Source organism: Canis lupus, chromosome 8 (genome assembly GCF_048164855.1).
Source record: "Canis lupus baileyi chromosome 8, mCanLup2.hap1, whole genome shotgun sequence".
In the NCBI taxonomy this organism is placed as follows: domain Eukaryota; kingdom Metazoa; phylum Chordata; class Mammalia; order Carnivora; family Canidae; genus Canis; species Canis lupus.
Window position 1 is genome coordinate 64,384,096 of NC_132845.1, and position 24,937 is coordinate 64,409,032.

The following is a 24,937-nucleotide window of genomic DNA, read 5'->3' on the forward strand; positions in this document are numbered from 1 at the left end:
CTTTAAAGACTTCCAGAACCTCATAGCCTGGGGGGATGCAGGAGGGACAGCTGACCTATAATCTGGCTGACACAGATGAGGCGCGCTGCTGAAAGAGAACCCAAAGCAGATGGGGCCAGGCTGCAGTTGCCACAGAATGCTCCTGTGGGGGCGGGGGGGATGCCGGGGATGGCAGGGTGAAGGGAGGACTGCAGCATGAAAGGCAGAGGTAGGAAGTTGCATGGCACTTGTTGTTTTAAAACATAAAGTTTTTTATTCAGGTGTGGTGAGGCCAGCAGATCAGGAAATGACTCACTAAAAATATAGTCGTAGTCACAGTTCCAGGAGTGGGGGGCCTGGGATGCCACGTGGGGCCACACGGGGAAGCATCAGGGCTGGTCAGGAGGCACTGTTGGGGGGAGAGCCTGCTTGTGGTTTCTGCAGGGAGGAGGGGCGAGGCGAGGTGAGCAGGCTTAGGATGAGCAGGCTGGGGACCGGCTAATCTGAGTGATTCGGGGGGCTCCAGGGCACAATGGCTATTTGCCTGATCCCTGACCCTGGGTGATTAGGGCAGCGGGACAGTGGGCCAGAGCGTGAGAGCCCATGGAAGAGGGTGTACGGTATGGGCTCTGGACTGGTGGTTTACATTTGAAAGGTGCCTCAGGTGAGTTGTTGGCTGTCTCTAGGGCTTGGCTGAGTCCCTCCTTGGGGTGGCTCCCCCAGTGTCGGGCAAAGCCCGAGATGTCAGGGATCAGATAGGGAAACCAGCAGTGTGGCTGATACACCTGCGGGGAAGTGGCTGCAGAGCCAGGGTGTGTGATTAAGCAGGATGGGCGACAGGAAGGGCAGCTGGTAGGAGCGGCCTGGTTAGCTTCTGGCTACAAGTGTCTGTGGGAAGCCAGCTGCTGGGGTCGGAGCACAGTGCCATGTGTTGGGGTGCCCCATGCCCTTCACATACCCCATCCCATCAGAGTCTCCCGTGACCTTCGGGGGAAGTCGCTGCTGTCCTTGCTTTACAGGCAGGGCTGAGGTCCTGACATCACAAGGCAGGTAGCAGGCTGGTTCTTGCGCCCCCCTGCCTTCCCCTCCACTCCCCTTGAACCCCACTCTGAGCATGATGGGGCCCAAGTCCTCGTGGACATTTCAGCATCTTTGGAAGTGGCACAAAATCCTGCTGAGTGGCACAGGGAGGTGTGAGCATTCCTGTTTGCCCTTGAGAGGTGTTGTGTCTAATGAGAGAGAAGGCGCAGACATAGAGGAGACCACATGCGCTTCAGAAATAAGCCCGGGCAAGTGTGGGGAGGGAAGGGGCCCCCAGATTTGAGGCGGCCATGCTCAGAACCCGGGATCCTGGAATGGGGACTGTCAGGGGGGCCCAGATGACCCGCAGGAGCAGCCTCTTCATGGGAGGGGAACACTTCATGGGAAAACTGTCCCTAGAAGGAGATTTTGGGAGGGGATGCATTTGGGGACTGTGTGTAAGATGAGGGAGGCCTAGGGAGCTCAGGGGAGGTGAGACAGGGAGGACCAGGTGGGCACAGACTCAGGATGCCTGGGGTGTGGGGCGGCAGGGATGACCTTGCTGGTGCCGAATGTTCCTTTACGGCTGCGGCAGCCAAGGCCCTAGCATTCTGGGGCCTGTACAGGACCAGAGGTCTGTGCAGGGTGACTGATGAGGAATGAGCTCCTTCACAGAGATGCAGGCCCCAGTGCCATCAGACTGGCCCAGAGATGACCAGAATTTAGAAGCGTCTGCCTGGGGGTCAGTAAGAATGAAAGCCACACACGGGGGTCTGAGCCATCCATGGAGGGACACCAAATGCTGGGAGGAAGGAGACCGATGCTGAGGGAGACAAAGGAGAGGTCACTGGAGGCACAAGAGGAACCTTCTAGAGAAGAGACAACTGCGAGGCCAGAGGAGGCCAGGAGAACCCAATGTTCTTGATGCCCCACATAGTAGAAGACACAACCATCATTTCCCACTCCTCCTGCATCTGAAGATGGAGAGAATGTTAAACAATGAGGAAAGAATAAATAAATAACCCGCCAGCAGGGCTGTGAATGGAGGGAGGGCTGGGGAACACAGCTCAGGCTGTTGCAAAGCATGAACCCTCCTTGGTCAAGTGTAGGGACAATTTCCCAACCACTCAGCAGGATCGTAGATGTTTTGGGAACTGGGGACCTCGCTCAGGCCCAAGTGCCTTCCTGGTCATGCATGACCTGCCAGCAGCGCCATGCAGAGATGCCCTGTGCGCCCCCCATCCTCACTGGGGGGCTGCACTCAGCTGGGGACATGGGGGCCAGCCCTCAGAACAAGAGGCTACTCGGTAACTGTGGAAGTTGCCTGACAGGCAGGGTTTCCTGCTGACACCAGAGTTTCAGCCAGCAGGGTGCAAGTGGCTTGGTGGGGTTCCATGGAATGGATTCTTGGAGAATCTTTTTTCCCTCTCTTAGCTGGGGATGAAAGGAGAGCTGTCTCCTCCTGCCCAGCCCCGTCCTCCCTCCTCTCCCTGTTCATAGGAACAGACTCAGGTTCCTGTGCTTGCTCTCGGTCTGCTGTTGCCTTTCATAGAATGAGGTTAATGACCGTCCTCAGAGTAGCCGTTCATCTCCTAGCCTCCAGGACACTGACTTCATTGTGGCCACCAGGGCCTCGGCAGAGTGTTGGCAGTCCTGCCTGGGGAAGACTGTCCTCCATCCGCCTCCTCGGAGGCCACCCCAACTGCAGAGGCTTTCCTAGGACAGACAGGTGCAGCTCTGGTGGAAAAGCCCACTTGATAAGGGTGGCGGGGTCTGGGACCCCCAGGTATTGAATGAACCCCCAGCCTCCCAGCCAGACAGGGAAGCAGACTCGCCAGTCGGAGCCTTTAGGGAGGAACGTGATCAGGGCAGCAAGTCCTGGTGCTTTAGGAAGGACAGCAGCTCCCTAATGGGTCCTAAGGACCACCCCCCGATGAGTGGTATTTGAAATGTGTGGCATTTCTGCTTTTGTATTAAGTATTGCAAAGTGCTGTTTGTTAGCTTTAAAAGAAGTAGAAGAAAAAAAACCTGTCAAAATCCCAGCTTCCCCATGGAGCTCTGATTTGTTTCATCTTTAAAGAGCTCTGCCACACGGTATGTCCAGCGCATCATTAGTGAACAGCCAGTTACTTCTAGAACACTTTGTCGTGTTCTAACTAGAGAGCCAGAGGAGCCCAGCAAGTGTTAAAAGACTTCTGTTTCCCACTAAAAAGAATTCTGGTCTCCTTAGATCAAAATGTAAACCTTTTATTATAGAAATTTAAGCGCCCCTCCCCACCTTCAGAGGTCCGTAAGTAAAATCACATTTTCAGTAATCATTTGCTTTTGGAGCTCCGCGCAAGAAAACCCATTTTCAATACCGATCTTGAAATCATGCACGTGGCCGCTGTATATTCATTTGTGCACAAGCCAACAGTGGGGCTGGACCCTGGGGGAGATGCTGGGGGTTCGGTGAGGAGTAAGACCCAGAATCTGCCTGGCAGCTCTCACACTGACAAAAGGGAGAATAAACACGGCAAGACACCTCAGAACGGAGGCAGAGGTAGGACTGCATGTCCTTTTGGTGAAAACACTGGAGCAGGGGTTGACAAACTTTTCCTGTAAAGGGCAAGAGAGTTAATAATTCAGGCCTCTGGGCAGATGGTCTCTGCTGCAAGCACATGGCTCTACCAACGGGGCATGGAAATAGCCACTGGCAAAACACAAACCAAGGAGTGTGGCCATGTTCCCAGAAAACTTTATTTACAAAACAAGGTGGGCAGGATTTGGCCCTCGGGCCGTAGTGTGCTGACTCCTGTACTAGGGCCTGGTTTCAGAAGCCTGCCTACAGCTCATCTGTCTTGAAAACTATAATTGTGTTTGTCTTACTGTTTATGATTTGTCCCACCCTCTGTGAAGTTAGATGTGACCCTTGTAGAAGATTGAAAGTTACACACCCAGAAGTTAGGATCGTCGCGCTCTTATAACTGGTTTTACTTCTAACTTGGCCACCTTGTTGCAGTGTCCTTGTTGGTGGACTCCATATACTTTGGACTCCATATACTCAATACTTTGAGTCTGGTATTCTCTGAACCAGTGTTAGCACCTTTCTGGTTTCCACATCAGTGAGCAAAAGGAATCTTTGACACATACTGTGTATTCCTCTGAATGTCATGTTTTTAAGGGGATGCAACAGGTAGGAGGAGCACTCTGTTGTGTGTCAGGTATGCAGAAGATGCCTAACCAGCACAGAATTAGCAGCCTGGGAAGACACGGGGGCAGGGGTTGTTGTTCACGGAAGCCTCCCAAAGGCCCAGATGCACTCCAGATTCCAGAGGAGCTCATCAGCAGCAAGGACTGGAGAGGGAGGGGGAGCGCACACTTCAGAGAGAGGGAAGAGCATTTGTAAGGTACAGGTGTGTAAGGTACAAGTGTTTGAGACTAAGTGATGCCTCCAGGTAATGACAGGCTGGCTTTGCAGGGAGGGTGGCAGAAAGAGCCAAATGGAGCCATGCGGCGCCCACCTGGGCTCGCCACTGATTTGCCACACATTCAAATCCAGGTCTTTTAAAAAGGAGACAGAGCACCCCATGGGAAGACAGGGAAGTGTAACCTTGGGTGTCCCCAGCCATTCATCCTCACCCTACAGCTGGCGGCTACCCTCGGCAAAATAGAAGCCCTGTCTGCACTCTGCCGGCAGCGACCTTTTCAAAAAGCACATTGGAGCTCGTGGACATGAGAGTAGCAGCAGGGCAGTGGAGCTCCAGAAGGAGAGCCTTCCCTCCTCAGAGAATCCCAGGGGTTCTCCCTGGAGAAGCTAAGTAGGCATCATCATCCTGCTGGCCCCACGCACGTCCTGGCAGTGGAGCATCTCCCGGACCCTCTGCCAATGGAGCTGCAGACCAGTGTTCTGAAAGAACCGCAGTAGCCTGTGGTGTCCTGCGGCTTCAACCTGTCCTGCCTTTACATCGCCCATGGATGGCTAGTGGGTGTCTGTCCCTCCAAAGGCATCAGCAGGAGGCCGTGCCAGTTCTCCCCCAATCTTCTCAGGCATGTGGGTAAAACAGGCTGTGGAACCCAGGGCGGCTGACTCTGCTGACCCTGCTGAGGCCTCCTGCTGAGCCTCGTCAACCAAGGCCACACCCTGAGCTCTTGGTGCCCAGGCAGGCCAGTGGGTGTCCATGGGGTAAGGGCAGCCCCCCAGGCTGGCAGATGAATGCTTGTAGGCCAGCGAGGCAACCAGATAGATGGAATCCAAACATGTTGGGGTTCAAGGCCCAGAGCCTGCCGGCACCAGGCCCCACTATTTCTTAGCCTGGAGTATTCATCTGCACCCGGAGCTCAAACAGAGCATCCACCGTTGGAGGGGTGGCGCTGGGGGCCCGGGGAGAGGCGGAAAAGGAAGGAGTGGCTTTGCAGAAGCACAGCGGCCTCCACAGTTGGGCCTGGGGATTTGGACGATAAGTGGCACTTAGCGTGCAGGTTTTTCCCACACACGCACTGACGTGGAAGGATGCGAATGCACGCCAGCAGCAAGGGCACCACAGGGCTGGACGGTGGTGAGCAGGTGCCTGCGCCTGCCTGGGTCACTCAGAGCCGGAGCCGTGAGCACCGGCCACCCTGCTTGCCAGCACCCTCCACAGCATCTCAGCCTGGGATGGAGCTGTGAATAAAAGGTCTTGAACTGATTGCCCTGAAACTGAAGTCATCTCTTTTTCCTTTTCTCTTTTTCCTCCTTTCCTTCTTTTTTCTTAAACGTCTCCCAAGAAATAGTATAGATGTTCTGATTCAGTCTCTCACGGATCCCTCTCCCTGGGCCTCAGAAACCACTACACGCTGTGAGGCCCCATTTGGGGGGGCGCTCACACTCAATACAGTTCAGCTGGGTTGTTGACATTTCGACGTTAAGGCATTCATAAATCTCGGTAACGCCTAGAATAATGCTAACTGAGCAGAGAATCTGGTCCCAGCCCTCCCACCTCCCCGCCTCCCTGCCTCCCCACCCCGCTGCTGTGCCCGGGGCCCTCATCTGGAAGCACGGAGGGTGTCTGGGAGCCGTGCGGAGCTGTCTGGTGTGCAGCTGTGGCGTGACAGGACCTAACCTCCTCCAGCCCCATGGTTCCTCTCTCAGCCCTCTGCCCTTCATCCCACAGACACCTACTGCATCTCCTCTCGGCTGGACTCTGAGCCCCAGGCCGGGCTCCTGAGTGGACATTAGTGCCCCCCCAACGTCACACCAGCAGCACTGCACAGACCCAGGCCGCGGTCAGCGCTGGCGATCTTCTCCTCCTGGCCCTCTCCTGCTCCGCGGGGACAGTGGAGGAGGCAGGTGGCAGCCGTGGGCCCTGGGGGCACTTGGCACTGTTTCTATAGTTCGTCTAACTCCCATTCTCCAAGACAGGTGTTCTGTGCCACTCAGATCAATCCTCGATCTACATCCGTTTTCTCCTTTTTTCATTTCCATGTCTCTGAAGTGAGGGTCTGGGGGCTCCGCTGGGGGTTGCAGTGCTGAGGACTGGAGGGACTGGAGCTGATGCAGTGGTCCTGGGGGCTGTGCACCCGGCCCCCAGCTGTGTAAACTGCTCCATCTCCTGATCTCACTGCCCCATTCAGCTGCCTCGCTGACTCCCCAGCTACTCATCGGCTCTGATCTCCGGATCTTTCTCCCCATGCGTTTCTGGCCAGTTGTCCCACATTTTATTTTAACACTATTTTTTTTAAGTGAAGTGAAATTCATGTAACAGAAAGTTAACTGTTCTCAAGTGCATGGTTCACAAGTGAGTGCACTCACGGTGCAACCACTACCTTTACCTGGTTCCCAAATATATTCAGCGCCCCGAAACAGTATGCCATTCAGCAGTCACTGCCCATTCTCTCCTCCTTCAGCCCCTGGCACCCACCCACCTGCATCTGATTCTGTGGATTTACCTATTCTGTAAATGGTATGAAGTAGAATCATATAAATGTGTTCTCTCGGGTCTTCTTTTATTTGGCTTCATGTTTTCAAGGACACCGCACTGTAGGTTCCTTTTTACAGCTGGCTAGTACTTCCCCGCATGGACGCTACACAGGTGTTTATCTGTGCATCCACCAGCCGGGCTCCATGTGGCCTCCCGTTTGGCTGTTGAGAATAGAGCCGCCGTGAACATATGTGCTCCTATACTTGCTAGGGGACCAGCTTCCAGGTTTTTCAGTGTCTGCCTGGGAGTAGGATTGCTGGCCCATAGGATCATTCTATGTTTAACTTACTGAGAACTGCCAGACTGTTTCCATGTTTCAACGCTGAGTATTTAGAGCTTTGACTTTGCATGTAGCCTTCTGGAGGAGGTAGGCTGCCCAGCTGTGTGCACTCTGCCTCCTCTATGCCCTCCTGGACCTTCCTCCAGGTTTCCAAGATCTCAAATTCTTATGCCATCCTCTAGCCACCTGGCCCTTGCCGACTGGTCCTCTGCAAGCTTCACGAGCACATTTCTGCGCTGTCATTTGACACATTTACGATGTGTTAAAAGCAAAGGGCCCTAGGCGGACCCACCTCACCCCAGTTTGTTTGGCCTGAAACCCCTTTGGTGCTTCCAGCCTTCCCTCCATATGCATCTGCTGGGGCCCCCAGAGCCACACAGGCTGCACGAGGCCCAGTGTGCCTGGCATAGGAATGCAGAAACCTGTGTGGTAGAATTAGGGCTTTCCTGGCTGACATGATGTCACAATATCTCCCCTCATGGCTCTCTTGATTTGGCCTGCTGGTCTAGCTCCCATGGCAGCAGGCAGTCCTTCTCTGTGCAAGGCCTGCGCTGGATCTTTGGTGTGTGTTTGGGATAGGAATGGGCAGGGTCGGAACAGGGAGAGACTGAGTCCCCCGGTCAGTCCCCCTGACCAAGTCTTCTCTCTGGCCCTCTCTTTGGGTCTTCACCTGTCAACCAAGAGGAAGGACAGGATAGTATGTGAGGTCCTGACCTTTGAGGGAATAGCAGGAGCCATAGCTCCAGGGCTTAGACTGAGGGTGTGTGTGCAAGATCCACTTATGGAGGACACGGGGTGGGTCTGCATAGCCTGATGCACACCAGGCAGCTGCACATCCGGTAAATGGCAGCCTCTGCTCTGCAGCTCATCCATCCCATCCAAGGATCTTCTTTCCCACAGGTTGGAGCCATCGGTGATGAGGAGGAGTGGGTCAGCCTCTACGAGGAGGAGAACGAGCCTGATGCCCAGACGCTGGAGATCCCAAACCTCACGCCCTATACTCATTACAGGTGAGAGGAGCCAGTGATAAACTGCCGCAGGAAGAAGGCTAGCAACTCCAACAGATGGCTTCAGCCAGCAAGAACAAAACCCAGTTATGTGCATGTAATTGAGACATTTCCAAGTGGTAATAACAGTACATTGAACCTTAGGAGCAAGATACACAGCTGAGTATCATTCCTGGAGAGAGTATATCCCCGATGCTAGGTTAGCAGTGCTCCTTCCGTCAACGCTAGCTGCAATGGCTCAAAACTAAGAGCCCCAGGCAGCCGAGATGTGGGGTTTTCCTTATAAATTCTACAACCCCTTGGGACTATTAACATGCTGTGTGTAAACAGGGCGGCTGTCCTGGGAACGTCTTCTGCTTCCCCCTTCCAGGACCCAGGAGTGGCGGGGCTCACTAATCAAGCACTTAACCTGCCATGCAACCTTTAATTCCTTGATCCTGAAACCTATCCAGGCAGTAAATCCTTGGCCTTAACAAAGGGTCGCACAATCGCAAGCTGTTAGAGACGTTATAACTTCCCGTAAGATCGTTGACCGAGATGAAATTTCCAGTTATCATCAGATGTTGAGTTTGATAATGTCATTGTTCTGCCAGAACAGATACGTTCCATAAGATCAGGGAGTAAAAGACTAAGAATGAGTAATTCAGAGAGTAAAAGGTGACATGACATCTTCGTGAAGAACATCCTTTTTGGTATAATACTGACATTAGAGCTTTTTAAAACAATGCTTAATAAGAGATGCTGTTCAGCTCCTGTTCATTGTGACATCCTCCCTGAGACCAGAGCAGATAATCAGGGCACCATATACTCATTTTTAGAGGAAAATATTTCTCAAAAAAACTAGCTACAGGGGCTTCAGGCTTACCACATGAAGCTGGTACCAGCTATATTATTGCTTTGAAGATCAGAAACTGTGACTAGAGACCCCTGTCCCTGTCTTCTTCCAGCCTCTGTGGTGAACAGGCATGTGTGCTCAGGGCACATTTGTGTAGAAGTTCACTCCAAGAAATTGTACATATAAACAAAGAAGAGAGAGCTGAGAACATTCATCAAGACTCTAAAGCACATCCACCCCACCTCGTTTTATAGGAAAGGAGATGATTGGCCTCAGGTCTCAGCTACCAATGGGGTCCGAGTCCCAGGGTGTGGACTCTGGGGCCAGGGCTCATCCCCTAGGTGCAGGCACCTGTGCTCACTGAAACACCAGACTGTCAAGGCTGTCATTTGGCCCCTTGACAGCTAATCCCCTGACCCTACCCTAAACATGAATCAGCTGATGGCATCTGATGACACAGATTTCTGGCCATGTAACCCATCCCATTATGCTTCACTTGGGAATTTAAAATCTTTGCACTGGAACAAATTTATTGTTCTTGGGAGGCTTTGAGGCCAAAGGGCCAAATATGCAATTTGCATTTTTAATGAAACCAAGTGGAAAGAAGGTATCCTTGAGCAACAGCCTTCATGACACAGACGGACACACAGCCTCACCTTCTGAGAAGGTTATGGGTTTTTGTTCCATCCATCTCTCCACATTGTCTTTTCCTGCAGAATAACCATGCCCATGGTTCTCCCTCTAGATTTCGAATGAGGCAGGTGAACATTGTCGGTTCCAGCCCCGTCAGCCAATCATCCCGGGTCATCCAGACACTGCAGGCGCCCCCTGACGTGGCTCCCACCAGCGTCACCGTGCGAACAGCCAGTGAGACCAGCCTACGGCTCCGCTGGGTGGTGAGTTGGGGGCTGGGAGTGGGCTGCAGGGATAGTCGCCTTGAGTATTCATGGTGTGCATGTGAAGCCAGAGTTTAGTGTTTTGTTAGTCATGGCTTTGTCCGAGGCAAAGCTTATCTCTTCGTTAAACCCAAAAGTATTGCATTTTACAGTTGCTGTTGGGTCACAGACCAGCCCAGGAGATCTTGTTAATTAGGAGCATTACTCACAGGCTTCTTGGTGCTGAGGAATATTCTTTGGGGGAGGGAAGCCAGCAGTGCCCCAGGTTGGACCTATAAGTCCTTAAGCTAGGTCAACATGGAGGCAATACTCAATATTTGTAGGAGAGCCAGCCTGATATTTATTCAGAACATTTCCCCCACAAAATTAAGCCAAAATGTATTAAAAGAAATTACGTCCAGCCCAAGTTACTGACAGGATTTCATTTAATTAACAGAAGAAAAGTTCCAGGGAGAAATGTAGTAAAGGTTCTAAGAATATCCCCCCTGCCCCCGGAAATATTTTCTGCGGGATTGGCCTCCTAAGACAGGCCCGCACTGGAGGACCTCGACAGGTGGCGGTTTGGAGACGCCCGCTCACCACGGCTGTTGTTTGCTTCCAGCCCCTGCCCGATTCCCAGTACAACGGGAACCCCGAGTCAGTGGGCTACAGGATTAAGTACTGGCGCCCCGACCTCCAGGCTCCGTCGCTCACACAAGTCATCAACGACCGGCTGGAGAGGGAGTTCACCATCGAGGGGCTGGAGGAGTGGACGGAGTACGAGCTCCAGATGCAGGCATTCAACGCCATCGGGGCCGGGCCCTGGAGCGTGGCAGTGCGGGGCCGCACGCGGGAGTCAGGTGAGCAGGAGGCTCTTCCCGCCCCGGAGGCTCAGCCCCAACCTGTGTCTCCCGAGACAGAGCTCGGTGTCCCCCGGTCCTCTCATTGCATCTCATTGGCTCTGCCCCCACCCCGAGTCTATGCTGACACTTTATTAACCCAGTAATTACATCAATCTCGATGGTAGTTTCAGTAAAACGTCATTGGAGTCCACACCACTAATTTGAAATTAATCATGGATGTTACGGTTGGGGCGGGGGGGGGGGGGCTGGACTCTTGGTATTATCTTTTAAATTAGGTGTAATTTTCACTATCAGTGATAATAAGCAAGAGTTTATTTTCTTTTTTTTTTTAACTTTATTTGAGAGAGAGTGTGTTCGTGAGCAGAGGGGAGAGTCAGAGGAGAGGGAGAAGTAGACTCCTCTGCTGAGCAGGGAGCCCGACGCGGGACTCAATCCCAGGACCCTGAGATCACAACCTGAGCCAAAGGCAGATATTTCACCAACTGAGCCACCCAGGTGCCCCAAGTGTATAGGGATTCTACGGATGTCTTAACACAAGGCCCTCAAGACCTCCTCTTGACAAAGTAGTGTGTGGGATGTGTTAAGATAGTCTCCTGCACTAACAAATAGCCCCTCGAAGGTTCAGTTGCTTTAACACAATAGAGGTTCATTTCTCACTCATCACCGAGGAAGACAGGTGTTTCTGTTCACTGGTGGCTCTCTTCTTTGTGATACAAGGACCCAGACTGTGCTATGCCACAGGCCTAATCCTCATCTGTGCCCAGCTACCCAAGGAAGAAGAAAGAGCAAAGAGCAGGCACGCCTGACCCCTAAAACCTGTCCAGCAATGGCACCCTCCCCTGTGCACAGAGCCCCAGGTTCAGGGTTGCTGCTGGTTGCCAGGGAGGAAAGGGAAAGTACTTCAGGTCAGCCCTCAGGAGTCTGTGCTGACCTGCAGGCCTTTGAGTGCTGACCTGTGGTTTGGAGGACCCTCGTTAGCCTGGTTTGAGTTTGTGGAGTGACAGAGAGGGCTGGTGTCACGTTTAAGACACACCATGACACAGACCAGCTCTTTCCACCTGGTCTGAAATGGCAGGGTTCTCTCCTGAAAAGAAGGAAATGTACCATACACGCCTCTTCCAAGAGGACTGATATTTAAAGAGGGGTTCGCTGGAGCAGCTGGGGCTGCCTCAGATGCCTTCCTGGCTTTCTTTCAGGCTGTAGATTTTATTACATTAGGAACAAAAGATTGAGGCACCACGCTCAGCTTGTGGCTATGTGATCACTTGGATTTCTAAAAAGCTCTATTCAGTCTCTGAGTCTTTGTGACAAAGAAGAGGACTTGAAACATTCTGAGAGGACTGTTCTAACCCCAGTGATAGGCAGACAGACTGAGAAAATACTTTTTAAAAAATCTTTGCTGTGACTAACTAGAAAATTATAGACAGAATATAATTTTTTGAGATTTAGAATTTATTGATGTCCTCATTAGAAAAACAGAGAAAGTCCGCAGATGTCAGAGGCACAAAGGGACTCAAGCAGTAGGTTCTGAGCTGGTGCTGTCGCTGCCTTGCGGGGTGGGCACGGGTGCATCCATCCCAGGAGTTTCAGGACTTGGGACATGGTGCCCACCCAGGAACTGGAGGTTCTGCCACGAGTCTACACAAGGAAGGGAGTTAGAATCAGGGCCTTTGCATGTAGACAAAGCTCCTGGTGCCCCCTTTGAAAGGGGAGATTGAAAATCTCTGCCAGGATAGTTTATCTGTGTCCACCTAGCCACCTGAACTCTAAATAGGAAAAAAAAGGTAACTCTAAGTCCTGTGCCCAAATCAGGTTTGGGTTCTGAATTTACTCTGTCTGGTCCAGGAACTCCTAGAAAAGAAATTAATGTAAAACATGATTCCAGACACCAAAAAGCACAAACAACAAAAGAAAAATTTAGACTTACTAACATGAAAACCTTTGTGCTTCAATGCATACCATAAAGTAAAAAAACAAAAACCAAAACCAAAAAAACAGTCCTCCAGTCATAGAAGATACTTGCAAATCATTCATCTGATAAGGGGCTGGTATCAAAGATGTATATAAAAAAACTCTTACAACTCTACAGTAAAAATATAACCCAATTAAAAACTGGACAAAGGGGGGCAACTGGGTGGCTCAGTATTTGAGCATCTGCGTTCAGCTCAGGACAATCCCAGGGTCTTGGGATCAAGACCCACATCAGGCTCCCTACAGGGAGCCTGCTTCTTCCTCTGCCTATGTCTCTGCCTCTCTCTGTGTCTCTCATGAATAAATAAATAAAATCTTAATAAAAAAATGAAAACTGGACAAAGGATCTGAACAGACATGGCTCCAAAGAAGACATACTAATGGTCAGTTAAGCACATGAAAGGATCCTTAATCAACATTATTCACTGCCAGGAAAATGAAAATCCAAATGTGATATTAGTGATATTAGATAATGTGATATCAGTTCAATCCCCAAGGTGGTTAACATAAAATTGAAAAAGCTGGACAATAACAGTGTTAATTGTTATTAAAATAAGTATGGTTCAGAGATTGTGTACTTCATATATCATTGGAGGGCCTTGAGGAGCATCCTCACTGACCAGAAAATATTACCCCAGGGGAAACAGTGACCCACTCCTCCTGAAATATTATATATTACACCCCAATAAATCATTTCACTGTCCTCCAAAAACAAAACAGAAAAATTTTTAAATGACAAAAAAAAAAAGATAAAAGAAATAGAAACATGGTTCAAGGCCAGACGTTCGGTGTAACCAAAGAAGGAAACATCTCTGGAGAGAGATCACCACAGCCACATTGTCCCAAATAAAGATCAACGTTTGAAAGATGAGGACACAATTTTCAAACACACAAGGAGATACTTTTCCATGACTAAGAATCATGAGAGGGAAGGAAATAGGGTCCTGATTACTTTAAAATACATACTAGTATGAAAGAGAATATGTAATGAGTATATTTAAAATTATTAAAGACTTTAAGTTGTAGCATGAGTAAGTTCTAAGTAATATTATGTATAGCATAGTGATCATAGTTAATACTACTGTATTATGTACTTGAAAGTTGCTAAGAGAGTAGATCTTACATGTTCTCAGAAAGGAACAATAATTTTGTGATTGTTAGCGACGTTAGCTAATGTTACGGTGGTAGTCTTTTTGCAGTACATAAGTGTCTCAAATCAACACACTGTAACATTAATCTTACAAAATGCTGTGTATCAATTATATCACAATAGAGCTGGAATAAATATAAAATAAGACTGTAGTCTTAAATTATGAAAAGAAAGCATTAAAACTTTAGGTAAAGATTAAGATGCTAATTTTAAAATGCTTTTTAAGAAAAACATATAGGACACAGCCACTGAAAATAAAACACTATGATTAGTGAAAAGCAATTTAGACACTGCTAAAGAGAGAATTACCAAACTGGAAGCTAGATATGAGTAAGTAACTTAAAATACAGCACAAAGACACAGAGACTGAAAACATGGTAGAGAAGCTAAAAGACATAAATAATAGAATAAGAAGGTCCTCTTTATACCTAATAAGACTCAGAGAAGAAGGAAGGAGGAAAGGAGAATAAGAAAATATGGGAGATAATAGCTGAGAAGTTTCAGAATTGATGACTGAAGAAAAGTGAATCCTGAGCAGAATAAATAAAATAAATCTACACCAAAATGCATTATGTTGCAACTGTAAAGCATGGGAGCCAAAGAGAAAATCTTAAAAACACTTGGTGTGAAGACATCTTATATCCAGAAGGCAAGACAATTTGAAGTGGACTTCTCAAGATCAGTGGAGGCTAGAAGACAATGGAGCAATGGAATCGTAATGGAATAAGAATAATCTTGAAGAAGCTGAGAGGAAATAACTGCTAACCTCAAGTTTTACACTTGGCTACATTACTTTTCAAGGATTTTGTTCAGAAAACTGTAAACTTTAAATGACACATAAGGATTAATAAAATAATAAAAATAGAAAATAATACTGTTTTGTTAAGTTTCCAAAGAATACTCCTATAAAACAAAGTAAACCAATGGCAAAATGCTGAGATGAGACTGTATTTTTGAAAAAAATCTTTGCTGCTGCCACAAAGCTCCCTTTACAGTGGTCAAGAGAATGCTAAGGAGATCACTCTATGCATAAACTCACTCCAGATGCTTTCTTCTAGTCCTCTTCTCCTCAGACAATCTTGCATCATCTCCTACCCAATAACTCTAAGGCGATCCTCTTGAATGATACCATTTGTAATATCAAGGTAAAGCTTTTGTATAAAAAAAAGGCATAATGTGTTTGTTTTCGTCTTGGTTGACAAAATCTAACACAAACATATGTACGTGTGGCTAAGGAGAATCATAACCAGCCTCCAGAATTAACTGCATTGATTTCATTATTGCCACATTGATCATTCACTTGATGAGAAAGTTTTTGATCTAGAGTAAAAATTGTTCTTGCAATGTAAGTTTTGCTCTATACTATCACATTCTTTCTTATGTTGAGGGTTCTGACTTACATTTTTTTTTTTAGTTTTTAATGGGATGTTTGTTCAATTAGAAGAGTTTTAGTTCTGCAGGTGTTTTCATCATAAATTGAATAATAGGGTTATTGTTCTTCATTTCTAGATGAGATGACTCAGACTTCAGACATTTTTAATGCTAGAAAAGTGAGCTCCTCAGGACCCATCTTAGGCTGTTCTCCCCCCACCCACCCCCACCCAAGAGTACTGGTGCTCAGACATCATTCCTCCCCAACCTGGGGCATTCTCTGGCACCCCTTCCAGTGTTGCTGGTCCTGTGGGGCTTTGGCACCTCCACATCTGAACAGCACTTCCAGAACCTCCTGCTGGGGGCAGCCCCTCACCTCTGATGAGCAAGCCCCTCCCTGTCACAGCAGTTTTGATGTCTTGCCTTCCCTGGTCCTGATGAATTTGAACACATGGCCTCCCCAGCGAAGAAATCACCCCTTCTGAGAAAAGACCCTGCCAGGCACCACTCAGCCCTGGGTGGGGGGAGTAGGAGAGGATGCAGGGGTGGTGAACCCCAGTGGTGGAGTGCAGTTGATGGGGAGAATGAAAGTGCAGACCCGTGTCTCATGGAGATGGCCACACATGGGTACCTATACACAGTCATAGGCATACAGGAAGCTGGTGTGGGAAGAACAGAGCAGAACATTTTGAACCACATTTAAATGACATTTCCTATTTTGAATTACAATTTGAGTTTCATGACATCCTATGATTTATTATGATATATTATAAGATAAATGTGGCCCTAAAAATCAAAAGACTGAGCAGTGAGGAATCCTATAGAGGAGTGAGAGCAAACGAAGGAAAAGAGAAGTGTTTTGATCAGGATTGTTCTTAATGAAAGGGAATCTCTGGGACTGCTCCCAGACATGAGATGACAGGTTGGAAAGGGAGTCGAATCTCCCTCAAAACCAGATAATGGGAAAGGTGTTTGTTTTGTTTGTTTGTTTTTTGTTTTGTTTTAACCAAATCTTAAAAACATAGGTCCTCTGTTACAAAATGGTAGATTGGTTCACTGAAATTGTCATCCTGAACGCCACCATTTTCTGTGGCTCTGTCCTTGGAGACCCAGCTGAGCTCTGGGTGCCACGTACAGATCACCCCTCTCACCAGCTGGCTTTCCTTCTCCGGGGCTGTGGGTACCCTTCAGGAAAGGGGTGCACATATTACCACACCTGGAAAATCATTATTATTTGTAGATCCACGGTGAGGACTGAACACTCATGGCGTCAAAGACTGGCCTGCAGGAAACAGTTATGGATTGGAGAGGCGGACCCATTGTGTTGCTATGATAGTGGCCTTTCTCTGCCTTTCTCTAACAGTTCTCAGAACACAGCACTGCTATCATGAGCACGCAATACCTTTGGAGTTCTCATCTTACTCTAAATAAATTCAGACAAATTGTAGGTTTACCTTTCCTTCGTGCAGTCGTGACTCCTTTAATTCACAGTTGATTCGAGGCAGCAGTGTATTGCTCATTTTTTTTTAAATAAAATAAGCATATGTGTGAGTGATGTCCTCATGACTGCCATGGTGGGAGCCCCTAGCCGGGCAGGGAGAGCATGAATGAGCCCTGTGGAAGCCACCACCAGAAGACACTAGGGACACATAGAGGCATGGGTGGCAAGCACACTTCCCTTAGAGGGCTGAGTAAACTTGAAATTATAAAAATATTCTTTTTTGTGACACTTAGCTTCTCAGATAAAAGTGTTTTATTGAATGACTGGCAAACCAAATGAATGATTCTTGACTGACATATTTGGGAAGAAGAAGTGTATCTACCAGGTGTGGGCTGACCAGCATTCTCTCTCTCTCCAAAAGTATGAGGAAGACCCCTGAACCCTAATGCAAACAGACACAAACAGGTGGCTTTTCTGTTCTGGGGACATGCTGGTTGCCTCCACTGGCAGCCAGTCTAATGCCCGAGTCCTGAAGATGGTCATGTGGTGAGTAGCAGAGGACAAGACCACTGCTGGGGTGTGGAGGCCGGAGAAGTCACCCTGTCTTAGGGTTAGCATCCCAGGCCTTTGCCTCTATGACTCCCCTCTCTGGGGACCAGAAAGTGCCCTGCCTCACTTCAGGCTCGTGTCCCCTCAGCAGATCCCTATCTGCGGGAACCACTGACTGCGGTGGTGACCTGGCCGTGCTTCCAGAAAAGGTAACAGGTGAGTCCTGGCACTTTTTTCCTAAAGACAGTATTGGTCTCCTGCGGCCGCCATAACAAAGCAGTCCAGACCGGGGCAGCTTAAAACAAAGATTTATTCTCTCACCATCTGAAGGCCAAGAGTTGGACACCAAGGTGTTGGCAGGGCCATGCTCCTTTGCCTACTCCAGTATGGCCTCATCTTAACTAATGACATCTGCAGTGACCCTAGTTCCAAATAAGGTCACATTCTGACCTACTAGTAGTTGGGACTTCAGTTTATGAAGGCTAGGAAGCAGCAGACACAATTCAACCCAACCCATAACAAAGACCAAATCACATCAGTGAAGAAAATCCGGAATCAAATGTTGGAGGGCAGCATTACTGTGCAAACCCTGTCATTTTATGTGTTCAGAGTAAATGACTGACCTAGCTACGACCAGTCACTTTGCTCGAGGAGGGAGCACTTGTGTGAATAAATGAATGAATGAATGAATGAGTGGGTCTGTGGATGGAGGGTGGAGAGAGCCCCCATGAGCGAAGTGTTCCTGCTTCTGAAGTGTGCTCGTGCACTACTTCCCCCTAGTCTGTGGAGCCCTGGTGGGCCTGCGGAGTAGACACTGAGGGTGCAGGGTGCTCGGTAGCCTTTCGCTCCCCCTCCTTCCGTAGAGCAAGGAGATCATAGTGTTGTCTTACTGTCTTCGAACAGAGCCGCTGATCACCTGCTCATTACGGAGCCTAGTGATGGGTACCAGGATGGGGGAGGGAGAAGATGGGCTCCAGGACGTGTGGGCTCTGCTTGACTGTTTCTCAGATGGCACAATCAAGGCACAGAGGAATCGAGCAGCTTCCCCAGGTCACACGGCTCAGGAGTCTTGTGGAGTCTGAGTTTGCTGCAGAGCCCATGAGCTTGTCTCTTCCCTGTGAACACCTCATGACCTCCTGGCTTCTGCCACTTATTAGTGATGTGGGCAGGCCATGTGCCTTCTCAGAGCCCCCTTTTCCCCCTTTGCAGAGTGATCCCTCCCGCGGGCTTGTCCTGAGGTTGAGTAAAATACCAAATCCTATCCCATATTACTCGCCATGAAACGCAGTGAACCTGAAGTGTTTCTCCTCCTTTTTGACCACGGAGGCCCTGCAGGATGGTAGGTGGCACCACAGCCAGCAGCTGCCTTTTGCTCGGGGCATCACCTGTCTTTACCAGGGGACTCTGGATCTATCTTTTCCATCTGCATAAAGTTTAAATGGGCTCACAAGCAAATTATCAAAGCAAATTGAGATTATCTCGACTATAAAGCCTTTTAAAGCTTAACTGTTGTCTTTACACATTCTATCTGGACCATTGCAAATGCATATGACAAATTAATGTAGGTTCAGTCACATCCATACACAGAAGAGATAAAGACATCATCTTACGTGTACATGGGTCAAGAGGTCCACAGCTCGCCTCCACGGGCCCACCTTGTTGTAAAAAAGCACTCACTGGAATGGGATGTATGGAGCGTCCTCCAGCCTTGGTATCTCCATCTGCAGAATGGGGCTAATCACCTTGCCTTGCTGGGCTATTGTGGCTATTAGATGCAAGTGTGGATCTGAAGACCTCTAGCACAGGATGCACGCTTGGGACCTAGGAAACCTTCCCTCTCCTCCCCTTCATGATGACACCTCCTCTCTCCTACACCCCCAGCCCCCTGTCAGAATACTGCATTTACAGATGTCACTCAACTGGTGTCTGGGAGTGAGGATTTCCCATCTGAGATAAAAGTCTGTAGCTCCCAAAAGTTAATATAAAAACAGACCAAGCACATTTTCTTGCTGGGTGGATTCAGGTAAAATTGAGCTCCTAAATACCCAGGATTTGTGGAATTTGTCGCTAATATGAAAAAGATTTACATTTCTGTTATACCTCCACAGGCTTAATCTGATCACTCCAAAACGCTCAGAATTCATTGCTCTTTCAAAGATAACTTGATTGTTTGAGTGAAAAGTGGACCTTTATTTCTAGAAACCTTTGGACTTTGGCTACCGATCTTTTTTGCTCATCCTTTTCAGTTCCTTCAGCGGCCCCTGAAAACGTGTCTGCAGAGGCTGTCAGCTCCACCCAGATTTTACTGACATGGGCTTCAGTGCCCGAACAGGACCAGAACGGGCTCATACTGGGCTACAAGGTATGTGTGCATAGGCTGCGCAGGTGCTACCACATGTCAGTCCCCTGAACCAGCGCACTTGCATGGTCTTACGGACCTCCCACACCAGCCCAAGTTGTGATTTGCACATCTTGTGACTTCTCTAAACTTCATTACCATCTGGGGCTGAGGCCTGGGTCTAACCTCCCAATCTGGGGCTGAGGCCTGGGTCTAACCTCCCAAGCAAGGCACTGATAGGAGCCAGTGACTTAAATTGGCCTCGGCCTCTTGACCTGTAAAATGGGAGTGATCATGGTAGCTAGCTCCGAGGTTGGTCTGAGAAGGAAAGGGGATTTTAGTTTGTAAGCTGCGTTCTGAGGCTAGAACATGCTGGGTCGGTGTTCTCGCCTCCCTGCACGTCTCCCTGCCTCTCTGGGAGCCCTTGCTGGGTCCAGTCTATTTTTTTTAAAGGTCTTATTTATTTATCCATGAAAGCCACACAGAGAGAGAGAGACAGAGACAGAGACATAGGCAGAGAAAGAAGCAGGCTTTCTGCAGGGAGCCCAATGTGGAACTCGATCACAACCTGAGCCAAAAACAGACACTCAACCACTGAGCCACCCAAGGTCCAGGATCACAACCTGATCCAGGACAGACGATCAACCACTGAGCCACCCAAGGTCCAGTCTGACCTGCACTCACCCACTTGTGTTTTTGTTCAGGTGGATTAAAGCAGTTCTCCTGAAGCAGATGCCCAACCTCCCAATAAGCTGGGAACCCTGAGTGGGGCGCTGGCTCCTTCTGTAGGAAGCAAAATGTCTTTGTTCATAACTGAGTCCTGGTTTTGGGGTCTGCAGTTGGTGTGGCTACTGCTATGTGCTCAGATCTTGTAAATTATGGCTCAGGGGCCGCTCCCCTAGCTGCGGGCTGGGTTTCTCTTCTGGGGTCTGTCTTCCCCACAAAATACCAGCGTACGGAAACAAGATCCCTACGCCTTAAACACAGCTGTTCTGGGGGAGAAACCACAGTTGGCTGGTGCTAGCCTTGTGGTTGAAAGCCCCCATGACCACCGAGGCCGCTCCTGGCACGCTGCAGAGTCATGACCGTGGGCTTGTGTCCTGATGCTCCAGGTTCTGTTCCGGGCCAAAGATCTGGATCCCGAGCCCCGCAGTCATGTCGTGCGAGGGAACCACTCACAGTCGGCACTGCTGGCAGGTCTTCGGAAGTTTGTGCTGTATGAGCTCCAGGTACTGGCATTCACCCGCATCGGGAACGGAGTCCCCAGCTCTCCCCTCATCCTGGAGCGGACCAAGGATGACGGTACGGTGACGGTGTGCTTGGATAACCCAAAAAATCTGGATGGTTGGCATTTTTAATTTAATTTACAAACCACTCCCCCCCTTTATTTCAGTGGAGGAAAACAAAACAGAATTGTTTTTCAGCCACTGAGTGTTTATATGGCCAATTTCAGCCTGGAGTGAATTTTTACAGCCTAATTATGAACCTATGAGATTTTCAGCCGTAACTCTGCAAGAGGCAGTGCTATAAAGGCCCGGTGGGCTGGGGCCATAAAACCTACGGCCGCTCCTGTTGGCGGTGTCTGCACAAATCTGGCTAAGAACCCCCCTCCCCGCCTGGGTTTTCATTGTGCCACCCGCCTCCATCGTTTGCAGGCCAAAAGGTCAATAGGAGTTCCCGCATGGAGTACAGTGTGTTCCATGGGCCCCCGGAGTGCCCCGCACCCCTGTTTCCAGGCCAGAATAACAAGTACATCTTGATGGCTCTGTTTTTATGGAAGTCTAAATCATCCGCAAATATGTTTTTCCACTTTGCAGATGTCAAACACTTAAAGGTTATCTCTTTTACATTTTTATTGTTACACTGACTGTAGCAAATATCTTGGAAGGGAGGTGTATTCTGGGGGAAATAACTGCTCTCCCTGCCCCCCCCCAAACCCACCTTAGGGATCAGAAGCTTCTCGCAGAAGTGGAAAAACTATCGATTTCCTTACACGTGTCCACTGAAATCATTAAATCAGCCTCCACGGGGCTCTGGCTGCTGAGCGGGAACCGTTCTCCAGGGAACGTTCTCCAGGAACCATTCTCCGTGTTCTACTGGGAGACAGCCCTAGTGCCGGGCTTCATTCGAGGAGAGGAAAGAGCTCTGCACACTTCCTGTTAGTCCTTTCCTGGATGCAGGGCCTCGGAGTGGGGGTGGGGGGCTGAGGTCTGAAGGGGCAGTGACCTCAAGGTTGTTTGCAAAACTATGCAAAGCCATGGCAGCCCAGGTTACACAAACTGAAAGTATAAGGGGCCTTAAACCTTGGTCATTCACAAGTGTTTCGTCCTAAAGTAGAGACTAGAAGTCACAGATTTTCCTTCTTCTCCCATGGTGCAATTATAAGCATCTTTTCCGCTCCCTCTTTTCAGGGTAATCCAGATGATCAGCCTCGGGACAGCACAGGGAAAGGATGCCACTTGAGGCTGATGTCAACATTCGCATATTTGTGCAAATCCGTCCTGGCATGCAAGCCTCTTACCAAAAGCAAGGGTCACAGATTTATTTAAACACAAGGCTTAAATTTTGAAATACTATTCTCAACTTAATAGCCAGAGGCAGAATTCAACAGCCTCTACATGACTGTGACACACATCATTTCATCTCTGTATTCCACGTTCCCTACTCATTGCCTCTTATCTGGGAACCAGTCAGTTAAGTTCCAACAAGAAGTTCTGATTTATCTAACACCTGTTAGCAGGTGTCAAGCCCCAAAAAGAATTCAGCCCAGATTGGCAAGATCTTGGCCTTGGGCTTCACACACCTTGCACTCACAGGATTCCCAGCAGTTTGTGAGCACTCCTTCTGGAACTTGGACAGCAGATGAGATGGATTCAAAATGAGGTATTTTCTCAAAATCACTAAGGGGGCCACACAGCCAGCTAGATTCCAGAAGTCATTTGCAGCCTTGGAGTACCTCATCCATGAACAGAGTCACCCATAGTAGTGAATGCTGGGCCAGCCCACAGAGTCCTATGTAACCTTGTCGTGTCCCCAAGTGATACAGTGGTGGCACCTGGATCACGGGTTTGCTCTACTTTCTCTAGCCCCAGGCCCACCAGTGAGGCTTGTGTTCCCAGAAGTGAGACTCACGTCCGTGCGGATCGTGTGGCAGCCGCCGGAGGAGCCCAATGGCATCATTCTGGGTAAGGAAGCGGTCGTGATTAAAGAGATCATAGCTCAGAGGGAAATAGCAATTAGATTGATTTCATCTGTTTTTATGACATGTCAAAGAGGTTAGGGAAAAAAAAAAAACCCTGCCTGCCACAGCCCAGCATTTTCTATGCTAAGAAGTGAGGACCCTCTACTATTTTGTGAGCTTTGTGCTGAAGTTTCTTTGCAGACTGAAATTTACATTTCGTTACCCCAGAATTTCTTCCATTTGTTCATGGTTCACAACAAAACCATCTGTAATTGGTCCTTCCTTCAGCTCCGAAATAACCAGGCTGTTTCTATGTGTATCCAGGAAACAGCAGGCTCATTTTTCACGGGAGCCAGAGACCTGGACTTTGCTCCCCAGAACCAGGAAGCATCCTCTGCTGCAGAGCCTTCACCTAATCTTTTTAAGAAGTTTCCAGGGTGCATTGTGTGCCCTGGGTCCCCGGGAAATTGTTTACTTTTAACATTTCACTTGGGGGGCCCCTCTGATAGCATTGATGAAAAGCCTTCATGTTTCGTAGTTCCCCAAAGGTAGCAAGTTTTATTTTAAAAAACATCATCAGTTCCCTTTTATATTTAGCCTTTCACCATAACAAATTCAGGGCCGCCCATATGCCTAACACCATGTACATGGCGGGCAGTAAGGAGTGAATAAGATGGGCCTGTCCTCAGGATGCAAGTCACTCAGGTGCCATCCGGGAAAGGCACAGGTGCAACATGATAGGTGACATGATGAAGGCTTGTGACATGTCCCACAAGCAGGTCCCCAATTTGGACCAAAGGCAGGAGCTGGATTTTGCAGGGAGGTGGCCTCCCACGTCCTGGAGGAAGGAAAGGGAAGAGGGACATCCACTCAGCCAGATGGAATGCCTTGTGCCTGTCTGAGTATAGGCAGATCCAAGCCTGGAGACGTGGGCCTGGCCAGGCTGGGGACTACTGGGGATGGCCAGCTACACCACACAGGCAGTGCCCAGAGGCCCAGATGTGTGAATCAGGCATCAAAAGGCCAGGGCACCAGGCACGGTATACTCTCCAGACCCAGGCCAGCACTCCCATAGGATATATCCCTAATCCAAACCTGCAGCAGACCCCCAAATGTGTTAGCTTGTGTGCTGGGTGGTTTACAGTAAGGTTATAAACCTGAGCTTATAGGTAGACAGTAAAAATTCACCACTTACACCTGTGCTTCTGACGTTAGGCTCCTAAGATTCGGTTTGAAAAGGGTTTCATTTCATTAAAAAAAAAATATATATATATATATTAAGATTTCCTTTATGTATTCACGAGAGACACACGGAGAGAGAGTGAGAGAGAGAGAGAGAGAGGCAGAGACACAGGCAGAAGGAGAAGCGGGCTCCATGCAGGGAGCCCGACATGGGTCTCGATCCCAGGACTCCAGGATCCTGCCCTGGGCCGAAGGTGGTGCTAAACTGCTAAGCCACCCGGGCTGCCCCCAAGATATATTTTTTTTAAAAGATCTGTGCTGAGGCCAGTGGGGAGTCACCCAAGGACTTTGAGCAGCATTGTGACATACTCAGTTTTGCCTTTTAGATAATAACTAAACAGGCAAACATTTTTTGAGTTCTTGTTTCATGAAGATGGGAAGACAGGGCCAGCGGTGTCCCTAAGTTGTCTACTCGCAAAGACTGTGGCCCTCCTTCATCTGACTTTTCCTGTGTGATTTCTGGAGTTGCTAGGTGGGGTATTTTGCATGAGTATGGTATTTCTGAATTGGGTGAGCTTCAGAACTGCAGGTTCTTGCTACTTTAAAATCACAATGAGCCACCGAAGAAGCTGCTGCGGAAGTGTGATCCTGTCTGGTTGAGACGGGATCACAGACACCTGTTGGACCCTGCACCTTGTGCTCCAGGCCTGGGGTGGGAGATGGTCTGCGTAGCACGTGGCTAGGCCAGAGGTTTCCTGGGCACCATACGCCAGCTGCTGCCTCTTCTGGACAGAGCAGGGCTAAACATCTGATGATCCAGGAAGCATCACCAGCTTGCTGTGAGACAGGAAACATTTCTGGAGCACAAAATGTGAATTCCAACCTGTCCCAGTACCTGGAATCTCCAAAGAAGTAGGGTCTCCCTGGCCTGCTGAGGAGGGAGCGCCCATCCCCAC

General features: G+C 49.1%; 1 protein-coding gene across 18 annotated transcripts in view; it reads left to right on the plus strand.

Annotated features, from left to right (window-relative positions):
• SDK1 (sidekick cell adhesion molecule 1) overlaps nucleotides 1–24,937 on the plus strand; it is an 895,654-nt gene that overhangs the window by 768,606 nt on the left and 102,111 nt on the right. For all 18 annotated transcript variants that reach the window (XM_072836835.1, XM_072836824.1, XM_072836827.1 and 15 more), the window contains 6 exons: nucleotides 8,119–8,228; nucleotides 9,806–9,956; nucleotides 10,558–10,795; nucleotides 19,527–19,642; nucleotides 20,731–20,920; nucleotides 22,705–22,803. In XM_072836835.1, the coding sequence (XP_072692936.1) occupies nucleotides 8,119–8,228; nucleotides 9,806–9,956; nucleotides 10,558–10,795; nucleotides 19,527–19,642; nucleotides 20,731–20,920; nucleotides 22,705–22,803 (904 nt within the window). The remainder of the gene's footprint in view (nucleotides 1–8,118; nucleotides 8,229–9,805; nucleotides 9,957–10,557; nucleotides 10,796–19,526; nucleotides 19,643–20,730; nucleotides 20,921–22,704; nucleotides 22,804–24,937) is intronic.